The 12944-nt window shown below is 40.6% G+C and overlaps 2 protein-coding genes across 2 annotated transcripts in view; both read left to right on the plus strand.

Annotated features, from left to right (window-relative positions):
• Nucleotides 1-233: 233 nt before the first annotated feature.
• Nucleotides 234-4402, plus strand: rom1b (retinal outer segment membrane protein 1b). The gene is made up of 5 exons (XM_068715496.1): nucleotides 234-383; nucleotides 1425-1667; nucleotides 2161-2348; nucleotides 2850-3096; nucleotides 4151-4402. The coding sequence occupies exons 1-5, from the start codon at nucleotides 234-236 to the stop codon at nucleotides 4400-4402; spliced, it is 1080 nt and encodes a 359-aa protein (XP_068571597.1).
• Nucleotides 4403-6440: 2038 nt separating this feature from the next.
• ccdc88b (coiled-coil domain containing 88B) overlaps nucleotides 6441-12944 on the plus strand; it is a 37254-nt gene continuing 30750 nt past the window's right edge. The window contains exons 1-3 of the mRNA XM_068714944.1: nucleotides 6441-6649; nucleotides 7952-8100; nucleotides 8888-8996. Of these exons, the coding sequence (XP_068571045.1) occupies nucleotides 6590-6649; nucleotides 7952-8100; nucleotides 8888-8996 (318 nt within the window). The 5' untranslated portion in view covers nucleotides 6441-6589. The remainder of the gene's footprint in view (nucleotides 6650-7951; nucleotides 8101-8887; nucleotides 8997-12944) is intronic.

Consider the following 12944-nt stretch of genomic DNA (forward strand, 5'->3'; position numbering starts at 1 on the left):
TCCCCTCCACCTGGAACAACTTAGATGAGCTCAACTGGCTAATAACTCACCAAACAACAAGCGCAAGGCCTACAGCGACCCCTGTGTTTCTGCAACACCCTCTTGTGACCTCTTTACATGCAGCTGGCCTCCTCTGGATTGACACTCAATTTTTGACCACAATTGACTGAACTCTTCTTCTCTTTCTCCTCTTCTCTTCTGTCTTTGCGTTGATCGGTGCATGGTAGTGAGCCATGGTGCTGCTGAAGATAAAGTTCACCCAGCAGCGGCGGGTGCATCTGGCCCAGGGCCTGTGGCTGCTGTCCTGGATGGCAGTGTTGTGGGGGGGCGTCATCTTTTGTCTGGGGGCTTACCTCAAGACAGAGTTGCTCCGTAGGGCCGAGGTAGAGAGAGGGAAATACACTCATATGCACACAGATGATTGCAATGTCAACTAAAAAAACAAGCTTAAAAACACTGGATTGAATTAATCTAAAGTTACACAAACATAGGTTTATATGCTCAGACTTTTGTCTTTTCATTGTGGTTGTTTACTGAGTCTGCTGTGCTGCCGCTTATCAGTGACTTTTATTTAAACTTAGCTCTTCAGTTTAATCCACAAATGCAAACACGCAGCACACACAATATCAGTGTAAACATGCACACAGTGACACTCAGGCACACTCATGCATGTTAAGTCGTGAGGACATTGTGTTATCAAATGCTGTTATAAAAATCAACATTTGTTTCCAAAGTCATTGGGGTTCAATGTGTATTGAATTTAGGTAACGTGACCAGCAGGTGAAGGTCATGGCCTCCACCAGCTGTCATTATGCCGGATTGATCACTGATTGATTTGGATAGGTTGCATGCAGTGATATCCAGTTGCACAGGGCTGCACAGGAAAGCTGCAGGCCATGAACACACGCCTTCAGATAGTTATTGATCTCCAACAACATATTCCATAATCTCTTGGTTGTGTAGCAAAGTACTTATACGCACATATATAATTTAGACAGTTTGTTTTGCACTTTATTATTCCACAGCCAGAGGCTGATGTTATTGTCCTGAACTGACATATGGCTGGATAGATATTACAGAATGATTATGTTACAGAATTAGTTTTTTAATAATCTTAAAACAACAATGGGGCCAAGGCACTATATGGCTGACAGGCTATGAAAACTCAGCCAATAATAAACTCAGTCTATAATTGGCTTTTGCTGTAACAAGGGCAATGAATTAAATTTGTCATCATATTGCCATAGTAGCCTTTGCATAAAGCATATCAGCAGCTAATTGAAGCTCTTGGCTGAATAGATAAGGCTAATTGAATGCAGGATTATTACCTGCTAAAGTGTTTAGAGGAAATGACAAAGTGACCTGCAGTTGGCTGCTGCTCTTGTGGCTAGAATTGTCTTTGACTGTGCTTTTGCTTTCTTAAGGTGATGGACAACACAGAGATCCACGTAGTGCCCAACATCCTGATGATGGTGGGCCTGGCCTCCATCGGCACCAACTGGGTAGCCAGTCGTGTGTGTCAGGACTCCTTGGACCCGACCCGCTTCCCCCGTTGGAAAGTTCCCCTGCTGGCTTGGTTCGCTGTATCGGCAGTGCTCTGTTGTCTTCTCTTTGCTGTAGTTGTGCTCAGCTACGCCCTGCAGGGAAGCCTGGAGGAGTCCCTGAAGGTGGGGTCACTATAATGATTGTGACAGATCAAGAGGTAGAGGAGGTGTCACTAGATGTCTGTCCCATAATAAGATGGTGTTTTCTGATCCTCAAGCAAAACACAAAATGAAACCTGCTCCCACCTGAGCTACAGTGAATGAGAGAGACAGCAAACTAGCTAAAATAAAAGATGAAAATGGAAGTGTTTAAGGGGTTAAGTACTGACGAAAATAAAAATAAAATAAAAAATAGAACAGAACCAAACAGTGTGCATTTATCAGTATAACAGAAAACATTCACCATTGTCTGGTCATTTCAAATTTATATAATAAATATAATTTATAAAATATAGTGAAGAATTAAAGCTCTCACCCTTGTTTAATGTCTGTTTTCAACAGATATAAACAAAAAGCAGCTTCATCTTTGACATACAGTACAGTAAAACCATTGTTGAAAACATCCGATAAAGCACACGCTTCTTTCTCCTTTTCTCCTCTCTCTCTCCACTGTCAGGTCGGCCTGAGGAATGGCATTCGGTTCTACAAGGACACAGACGTGCCAGGCCGCTGTTTTCAGAAAGAAACCATTGATCGTCTGCAGATGGAGTTTCTCTGTTGTGGTAACAACAACTTCAAGGATTGGTTTGAAGTTCAGTGGGTCAGCAACAGATACTTGGACTTCACCTCCAAGGACGTCAAGGAGTGAGTGAATCACAATACAGGGAGCAAGTTATGAGATGCAAGCTGGTGGCTGGATGAAAGAAAAGAAACTGGACTGATGAGGGGTTTGCAGGGAAGAGAAGGAAAACCTAGATGAATGACAGATAAATAGACTTCACATCCAAAAAGGTCAAAGAATAATATAGAGGGGATGGAGGGAGAAAGAGAATGATTTTAAAGTGGAGGGAGAGTGTAATAAAAATAGATCTGGCCTTTACTTTGGAAGAGAATGACAGAAATGGATGGAAAGGTTGGTCATGAAGCAAGCAAAGAAAGGTTGGTCAAAGATTAAATGAGTGAAAAGGAATGAGTGAGCAGAAAGGTAATGACGTGATGACACTTGAAGAGAGGGGCTGCTCATTTCTCACTAATGCTAAGTGTGTATTGAGCTAAAAGTCAGGCCTTTAACATCCCTCTCCTCCTACTCTTCCAATCTGTTTCCATTATCTATCCTCTCAATGTCCCTCCCTCCTCTGTCTCCAGTCGTATCCGGAGTAACGTGGACGGCCGTTACCTGTTGGATGGCGTTCCGTTCAGCTGCTGTAACCCCACCTCCCCTCGCCCCTGCCTGCGGTACCACCTGACGGATAACAACGCCCACTTCAACTACGATTACCAATCAGAGGAACTCAACCTGTACAGCCGCGGCTGTAGGCAGGCGCTGACCGACTACTACATGGAGCTGATGAACTCAACTGGTCCTGGTGTGGTGTCAGTCATCTTCATACAGGTGGGATGCATGATGGCATGAACATAAACACACACAGTTATTCAGTCATCTGTGGTGAAGTCACAGAGCGTTTATTTAACTGTCGCAGTGTGGGACAGAATTACAGACACACACATACAAAAATGTTTTAATAATATGGCTGCCATGAAAAGCACCTGAAAGAAAACCTCACTGACACACATTGATTTCTGTGTTTTATTCAAACATGTACTTTCACTCCTTTGCCAAATACCAGTATTGACAGCGCACTCTCAAACAAGACCTCCGGCTGGAGCAGGACACTCATGCACATGTTTAACAGTGCATCATTACACACCGCCTACAGCTAAACAAACAATCCATACTTTTAAATGCAGAGGCTCAGCATGGTGTTTTTTCTAGTGGTCCATGATGGCAACAGATGGCTGCCATGCCGAGAGTTAATGAGGCCTCAAGCTGAGTTGTGGTTAATGTCTGATTTTCAAGCACAAACTGATTTAGTGTATAGCCCAAAGACCAAACAAAAGGGGGAAGAGGATGCATGAGATAAAACTGAAGAGATGTTGTTATGCACTGACTTTGTCACACAGAAGCAGGGTTCACTCTCAACGTTTGGGGATGTGAACCCATTTTGTGTAAGGGACAGTATGAAAATTATTGGAGTGGGTTATTATTGACCTTTTAAAAAAACAACATAATCATAATCATTGATATGATTATGTTGATTCTTCCATAGTCAAAATGAATCAGGATCTCTACTGAATTAGAATCAAAATTAGAAAATGACTTTATTGGCCATATAGAAATTTGTGTTTGAAGTGGCTTAAACTGACAACATCCTGCACTTATGAAAAAAATGCTGCATAGTTAAGAGCAATATGTACAAATATGTAGTTATCATGACTTAAATATATTTGCAGCCAGAAAATGTCAAGACTTCCTTTTTATGATATCAATGTCAATAAATCTGTGTTATAACATGAGAGACAGAAAGTTGATGCTTAGTTTCTGTGAGCAGACCTTCACCAAATGAGATGCAGTTTTTACATCATTTTTATTGCTTCTTTCTGTCCAGCTGTCAGTGCTTCTGAGCCTGCGGTACCTGCAGACGGCTGTGGAAACAGCCATGGTTCTGGAGGACCCAGAGGGCGACAGCGAGGGTTATCTCCTGGAGAAGGGTGTGAAAGAAACCATTGAGGACCTCAAAACCAATGCCCTCACCATCCTAAAGTTTGGGCAGGTTGACCCCAACGCTGCCGAGGGGTCCTCTGAGGCTGCAGACGTCGAGAAAGATGAGAAGGATGCGCCCCCTACTCCTGCCAGTTAGAGGGGAACAAATGTTGAGCTGAGGGGGAAGGGATAGTTTCTTGGTTGTGTGAATTGGCAGGTGGCGGGTAAAACACCTTCGCCGCAACTCCCTCGCACATGGCCAAAACAAGGCAATAAGTAGGGAATCTTATCAGGCTCTGCACAGACACCAAAACATCTCCTCTGTGAAGGACCTCATGAATGTGTAACCATCAGAGAACCTGGCGAGGAGAAGTGTAGTACTTTTTATTGTAACTAGAAGAGAGTGCATTCAGTTAAAAGGGGTGTAGCGTTCACACACACAATGACACGTATTTAACACGTTTTGACATTTGGCTCAAAGCTGGAAAAGCCATCACATGATGCTGAAGTTCATCCCATGAGCACTGTATTATTCATCTCACGGCTGTAGAGTTTGTACTAAACTGCAATGAAATGCTTAAGAACCTGTTAAAATGGCACATGAATTATATATTAAAGGTAGAAGTTTTTGACTGCTTTGTAGCGTTGGCTTCCATTTGTACAATAAGTAATATAATAGAGGAGCGAATTTCCCCGAGTATGGGTTATCTGAGTTCAGTCGGGAGAGTTGGATTAAGTGTGTGTGTGAGTGTGGTGCCCTATATGAAGCTGTCATCTTGTCTATTCTGGCAGCTCAGAAACAATCTGATAATCCTGATGTGGTTAATCCCAGAACTGCTGCACAAGCAGTATCAGCACACACGCCGTCATTCAGGGACAGACAAAGCACACTGATACAAGATGTTGGAAGTTATTTTGGAAAGCAAAAAACATTTTTCAAATGCTTTTTATTTGCAAAGAATAGCATTGTGATCTGTCCTAGCTATCCACCATGTGCTCATTTTCCTTAAATAAAACTCTATCACAGAATAAGGTCAGTGAATGTTTTATTTTAGCAGATACATATGCTTTCAGTGGTTGCAGAAAGACATGCATAATTAGAAAATGTGGTTTTAGTCTTCGTCATGTCCTTCAAAACAATTCAATTATTTATATTACAGTAGCACAAGGGGAAGTAAAAGGTTACGTATAGTAGTTTCCTTGTATAATTAATATTACAAAGTGAATAGCCTTTACAAATCCCAAATTATTTCTTTAATGAATTAATGACTATGCATTAAAAACAGAAAACAAACACAATATTAAACATTTTCGGCAATTCTACAAATTCCTAGTAATTAAGTGAACTTGTGTACATACAAAGGAGTCCACACTATTGCGCGTATACCATCAAAGATAAATCAGATAGTTCGATATTGAGAAAGAATGTTTATATGACAACAACAAATCCACGTCACAGCTAGAAGGACTCTCTACAAAATGACGCATATTGTACTGCAGACACAGCGATCATTTCTTAAAATAACGTTCACTGCACAAGAAGTGCAGCACCTACATTAAAGACGGGCTGCTTGGTTACACTTCCCTCTCGTGATTTTGTTATAGAACTAATGATGTAATACATCACTTTTAAAATGGACAACGAGGAACTTTCATGTGACACCACCGGAGTTCGCTGTTGCACAGTGCTTGAATCTGGCTTGAATGTTGTGTGGAAATGGAACACTAATGGCAGCACTACAACTTCAAGGTAATAACTCCAGTCTAAACCTTCGTCATTTTCACCGGAGAACATCAAGTTATTGACCAGAAATAATACAGAAGTAAACATTTCCATACAGCCGGTTGTACATACAGATGACATTCATTCAAAATGTGTCCAGTATACTAAATTAGGTCTGCTGTCATATTGTTTAAAGCGCACAACAGAAAAAATGAGGCCCAATTCTCCAGCGTTCAAATCCAGATTATCTGTCTCACAAAACCCAACGCGCGTTTTTATGATTTTTTTTTGTATATCGTCAGTCACATAGTATATTTAAAGATCTCTGTGTAGGTTAGCCAATGTGTGGAGGGCGTGTGAAGATGTCGGCTCAAAAAAAAAAAAAAAAAAAACGCAGCATGTGCCTTCTGAAAATTCCGGTGTGGTTTTGCAATGAAACTAACTGTCACACAGTCAGAGAGGAAGAGACAGCGAGCTGAAGGGAGGGGAAGGGCCGCAGAAATGTCAAACTACTTCACTTGACGAACGATGGCTTCTCTGTATTTGATTCATTACATACATAGTGTTGATAATATTTTTAATTAGCTTTCTTCTGTAGTGTTACACAGCCCTCGTAACACGATGGACTCTAACATTATGGAGATAATAGAAGAATTCATGGAAAGTGCGTTGGCGCAATGGGTACGTCATTTATCATTTATCACTTCCAGTTAGAGAAAAAGGTCATCATTTCGAGAGGCAGAGAGGAAAATAAAACAGGCCGATTGTGTGGAAACTGTGTCGAAATCCGCCTTGGACAATGAACGGTGCTCCACTGTTATTTCCAGTCACAAATACTTATGACATTGTATCTTTCAGAGCAGCCCGCTTTCCAGTTCTATTCACTCAAATAGCTATAAAAGTAAGAGTTGAATAAACAGCAACAAATGGCATATTGCTTTCTGGCTGTTGTATACAGCAAAACAAGCACCCTACTTCTCCTTTTGGCAGCTTCCCTTGCCTCTTGTTGACCAGCCGTTTTTTTTTTTTGCCTCTAAAGCCTCGATACTTCCGTGTCCTTGGGCTGTTTCTGGTTTGCTAATAAGTTATTTTGTGTACGTAAGAGAATACAGTCACTTAAAATCAGTTGAGGATTTGTTGCACCTGTAACGGACTGGATTTCCAGCTGGGTTTTCCACACGGGAAACCAATCAGCCAAAGGGGATATTCCCCGTCATTCTGGTCAATGAACAGTACAATATCATGTAATACTGTGCTGAGCCTTGTGGGGAGGTTCTGTTAATTGTGGCCCTCCTCCGAAGAGGGGGGTCACAGGTCAGGCGCAACAGGATGCCTGCAGCTGGGGGAGCTTTAATACTTGCTCAAGGGCTCTTCAGCAGTGCGGTCATTCACTGACATGATATGTCGAAGGACAACCGCTGCCGCCCTGTTTACCCTGTCACACAGGGTCCCTGGCTGCTCTGCCTCACCTTATCAGCTGAACCAACTCAAGCTTGTTACTCTGTTTACCGACAGTGCAGTTTTTAGAAGGTGCAGGTGGGAATAAACCTCATTATATTGCAGTTTGCATTGGCACAGCTCTTCTTAGCAGATAGAGAGAGAGACCTTGGCTGCCGTCCTGCTTGGCTGCCTGTCACTGTGAAGTGCTTCCCAGTGTGAGAGCACAGATCCCACCTGTCCAGACAGGTGCACCGACTCAAGTGGCTTCCTGTGTGAAAATGTTTGCACCTCTCCATCTCTCTCCTTGTCTCTCTCTCTCTCTCTCTCTCTCTCTCTCTCTCTCTCTCTCTCTCTCTCTCTCTCTCTCTCTCTCTCTCTCTCAGTACCTTCTTTCTGCTACTGTCTGTCTTCCTTGTCTTTGTCGACCTCCTGGTACACACACACACACACACACACACACACACATACACACACACACACACACACACACACACACACACACACACACACACACACAACATAATCCTTCCCTGTCTCTTGCAGGTTCAGCTGTTTGAGAAGATGGTGGAGAGGGAGGACGGCGTGCCGCTCTACAGCCAGTACATGGAAGTAAACTCAATTTCCCAAAGTGCCCGGGTTCGTTACATGAGGCTGACCAATGGGATATTCCTCAATGAGATCATGAGGATCATGTAAGATTGATCAAGATTTTCTTACTTCCTTGCCTTGCAGCCATAATACAGACTACAGGACAAGGGACGGCATTTCTGAATCAATCTGTGATGCAAGAGGCCCATTTGAGCTTGATTTAAAAAGCAAAACAGCCATTTTGGGAAAATGTTAATGTTGAAATAAACAAAACAACAGAAATAAATACAAATAAATATATATACAATATATATAGTCCAATTCTGTTCTGTTATGTCCAAATACCTTCACACCGAACGACATTACCTTTGTGTTTATTGCTCATTAGCATGCTAGCATTAGCTTTTAGCTCAGTACAGCCTCTCAAAGCTGCTAACAGCTGTAGATTCTTAGTTCTGTTCTTTACTTGGATGGGATTTGAGTAACAAGCATTACATTCTCTTTTGTAACCTCACATTGTGTTAGATAATAAATAAATAAATAAATGTAGGTCCTCTACCTATCATGAAATGAAGTTCTGCACACGTGCCACCCTGTTAGCCCTCTCCACTGAATTCCTTATCTGTAGCAAACCTTTTCTCTCTCAACAGACAAGATGTGAGTCAGTATTTGTCGACCAGCTGATTAATTTGGCCTGACCTAAGCCATGTTATTTCAACAAATAATTGCATGTGGATTCCCATAGCCTGCTTCTCAGGCTCATTAAAATTGTATTCACTCTGCTTAAATGCACCGTTGCATGAGAATTTCTCATTTGGAGAATCGTGGCGCTGGGCCGTTTGATCAAGCTGCTTTAAATACACTGTTGTATCTTTTCTGTGTTTGTCCCAGAGACCCCAACCCCAAGGTGGAGCAGCTGTACGACAGCGAGAGAGATGATCACATGCTGAGAGTTCAGAACTTTTCTATTTTAAATCGACACATCAGAGCCTTCTACCAGGTAGGGGAGAGTTACAGGGGGGGCGGAGGTTAAAATCAAGGTATGAGATAATCAGGAGCAAAATCTGGACTGATGCTCTGAAAATCAACAGAAAGAGAAAAAAAAGAGAAAAACATTTTTCCCAGGATGTGTTGAAGACAAAAACAGAGCTAAAGGAAGATTGTATATTGGACTTTCATTTATCAGGTAGACAGAAACACGATTGTCTGCTGGATATATAGGCGACTGCTAACACAGATCACCTGTCTGTGTTGTGTTTACAGCTCGTTGTGCTGACATCAAGTGGCCAATTAATCAACTAGAAAGGTGCCCTCAGTAGAGTGCAGATCTCCGCCAGGTGTGTCTCCAACGACCACTGCTATATTGTGTGATTGAATGAGTACAACCCACAATTGGCTTTCCTTTTCGTCTAGACACCAATGGGCTGTAAGGCGTTTTAAAATACACTTCATTCAAACTCAAAGACAAGTGTTGATGAATGCAGGCAAGTCGTCGTATGAGACACGTTATACAATTTTGACCAAACACAACACAAAGGTTTAACTCATCAAGCTGTCTGCCTATTCTAGCAGTGGCTGAGTAAAGGTACAGCAATGTGTGTACTAGTAGTTCCGTTAGCCGTTAGCCTAACACCCGTCTCTGTGGGAGCAGAGAAAACATTGCCATCTATCATGTTGTAAAAAGTCAGAACAATTTTGACGTTACTCATTTTCCTTTTCTTTTTTAATTGAACTTGTTAAACACACTTGAAGGACATTTTTTAACATCTGGGCTTATTTACTTTCTTGCATAAATGAGAGCATTGATATTATGTTGAAATTATTAAGCTACACCCAGCAATCAGCTAGCTTAGCTTTGCGTGTAGATTGAATACAGAGGGAAACAGTTAGCCTGACTCTGACAAAAAATAATTAACATGTCATATATGTTTTGTTTTATTCGTATAAAGAAGTGTAAAAGCGACTCTCAGACTTGAAAGACTGTGTAAGTAAAACCTCAACAAAGCTTAATTGGATATTTTGATACCTTGCCAAACTCTGGCATTAATATCTCAGCTGTAAGGCAAGGTAATACTGAGGCAGAGACACACACTACACATGGGTTGAGCTCCGTCTGAGATGGGGGGGGGGGGTTTCTTCGAAAAATGTCTTGAATAGCTTTGTTCGCTTTCTGTAGCATTTCCAGCCAAAAAAAACAAAACACAACAAAAAAAAACACTGGTATAATGCTATTTTGTGGGTGGACTGAAATGACCCTCAGTCCATTATAAATAGAAAAGACTTGTAAAAAGAAGTTTAAATATCCTTCTAAAACATAACTCGGGGCAACACCAAATGGTGAGGAAGAGAGGGTGAAGGAGCAAGGCTGGAGAAGCAGTTGTCTAGCTGTAAGGTAGTAAAAACAAGAGGGCATGATGAAGCTCAACTATCAGTGTCAACACACAAATATTTTACTTAAGGATATTGTAAGTTTGAAGTCCATGCAGGGGGTGACTCATCATTTGCACGAAAGAGAAAGAGATAAAACACAGAAAATGTCCGTCCTCAGTAGAAGTGTCACTGCTTAATATCAGGCAAATGGGGTGAGAAAAAGTGGAGGAGCGGGAAGCTGAATATTTTAGTTGCAGTCGTGGTTAGGGGGTTGAGGAAGGAAAGTGAATAAAAATCAAATAGCAGTATTGTGTATTTCATATTGTGCATTGTAGGCGCCTGTAGCCATGGAGGAAATGACACAATTCTTTCCCCGGAGAGTGATTCAAAGGCTTCTGTTCTCAGCAAAAGAAAACCTCCCCAAGCACTAGTCAGGTGGACTGAACATGCGCTGCTAAGCTTGTCACACAATATAAAAAAACTCAAGTCTACAAGGTTTCACTTCCTAATTTTCAGTGAATCACTAATGTCCCTTGAAAGCTCAGAGCAGCACAAGACGCCAGCAATAATTGGGAAGCTCATATCAGTCGGCGTTACACTACAATTTCACCTGGTGCACTCAGAATAGGCTCCACTGTCTCTGTGGACGTTAAGTTCCACATTGGTCATAGTTTTATTTATTGCCGCCTTTTTTGACGTTTTTTTGCTTTGTACGTGTTTAAGTGTGTTTGTGGTTGTGTGTGTGTGTGTGTGTGTGTGTGTGTGTGTGTGTGTGTGTGTGTGAGGCGAAAGATACAATGACAAGAGTGTGGTGAGTGTAAGCCACAGCAATAGTCTGCTGCCTGGTAGGACTTAATTTTCTCTGTTGTGATCTCATCTTCTCTATTATGATATAATAAGAGATAGAGATAATACGGATAGTGAGCTATTGTAGATTATACAGGCATGTGCCATTTAAACACACTATGTGGCAGTTCCTATTGTACTCTGATCTGTTTGGGCTACAGTATTATTTTTCATACTGTTCTGTTCTATTTTATTCCACTCTGTTGTTTGTCAACTTCTCTTCTCGCTCTAATCCATTCTATTGGTGGTATTCTAGTTGAGTTTGTTTGTTGTATTCTATTCTATATGTCAATTCTGTTCTATTCTATCCTATCCTGTTGGTTCTATTCTATTCTATTTCCATTCTATTCTATTCTATTTCCATTCTATTCTATGGTGTCCTGTTTGTTCTATTCTGTTGTTCTATTCTATTTTGTTTGTTCTAATCTATTTTATTAGGTTCTAATCTATTTGTTGTATTCTGGTCTATTTTGGTCTATTCTATATGTTCTGTTCTATCTATTCTATATTATTCTGTTTGTTCTATGCCATTTTTTTCTATTCTATTTTTTCAATTATGTTCCATTCTATTATTTTCTGTTCTATTAATATCCTAACCTGTTTATTCTGTTCTATTCTTTTTTGTTGTTGTTCTGTTATATTTTTTTCTATCCCCTCCTGTTTGTTTTGTTAAATTTTGTGTTGTATTATGTTTTGTTGTGTTTTGTTCTATAATTTTCTATTTTATTCTATTCTGGTGTGTTCCATTATATTGTATTTTATTGTATTCCAATCCATGTCTCTGACTGGTGACACTTGGTATTCATCTGTGTGTTAATGGAAATCTAAATGTTAATTTCTCTTGCCTTCTAATTTATTGAGCCTCTACATTTAAAGATCTTTGTTCTCAAAAAAACGAATAATTCTAAGGCTACTGAAAATCCAATAAATTATTTTTGAATTAACATAAAAATATAGAGATGAAATCTGGTTTGCACATGTGAATAAAGGCAAAGAAAAGATAAAGAAAAAGAGAGACAGCCAACTGAAGAACTGAAAATCAAAACAAGCACCAATCCAAACAACATAAAGTTGAATTATTGATAGAAAGATAGAATTTGGGAAAGCTAATGTTGCAGATGGATTTTAATTCGCTTCAGCGCTGCAGCCAGCAGCTTGATGACAAATATTATTCCAAATTCAGGACTACTTTATATAACAGTAGATTATTTTCAGAGGCAGACTCACTGAGGGATAAAGGCTAATTTCCTATTCATTGCTATGATGTCACTGGAAAAATACATGAACCTTGAGAGAAACTTTATCTGAAAATTATAACAACAACAAGTACAACTCATATTGTTAATCTCTGCAGGTTGTATCACGGCACCAAATGATGATGTATAAAATATAGTGCAGGACAGGTTTGAGCAAACACCAACCCATTAAGTGTTTTATCTGTGTGATTCGAGGACCTTAGCATGCCAACAACAACAACAACAACAACAACAACAACAACAAACAGATACTATATGATTTCTACTCTAATCTCTTGCAGAAGTCTGTTTGGCATTGTGAACCATGAGCTGAGCAATGACCAACACAGAGCTGCAGTGGATAATATCCTACATGCCCTGAAGGAGCACAAACTTCCGCTTGGCTGCACATGGCTTCTAATGCCAAGCTCACACATGATGGAGTTGCAGAAGAAAGTGCCTGCCTCTTGATACATTGCCTTTCTCACTGTATACAG

This window comes from Cebidichthys violaceus, unplaced genomic scaffold, assembly GCF_023349555.1.
Source record: "Cebidichthys violaceus isolate CVI_PGR_0920_01 unplaced genomic scaffold, fCebVio1.0.p SCAF_2, whole genome shotgun sequence".
Classification (NCBI taxonomy): domain Eukaryota; kingdom Metazoa; phylum Chordata; class Actinopteri; order Perciformes; family Stichaeidae; genus Cebidichthys; species Cebidichthys violaceus.

Bases quoted from the DNA above. Each gene is read 5' to 3' on its own strand.
- rom1b (XM_068715496.1), top strand. From the start codon at position 234: ATGGTGCTGCTGAAGATAAAGTTCACCCAGCAGCGGCGGGTGCATCTG. The intron at 384-1,424 runs GTAGAGAGAGGG...TGCTTTCTTAAG, and splicing joins AGTTGCTCCGTAGGGCCGAG to GTGATGGACAACACAGAGAT. The intron at 3,097-4,150 runs GTGGGATGCATG...CTTTCTGTCCAG, and splicing joins TGTCAGTCATCTTCATACAG to CTGTCAGTGCTTCTGAGCCT.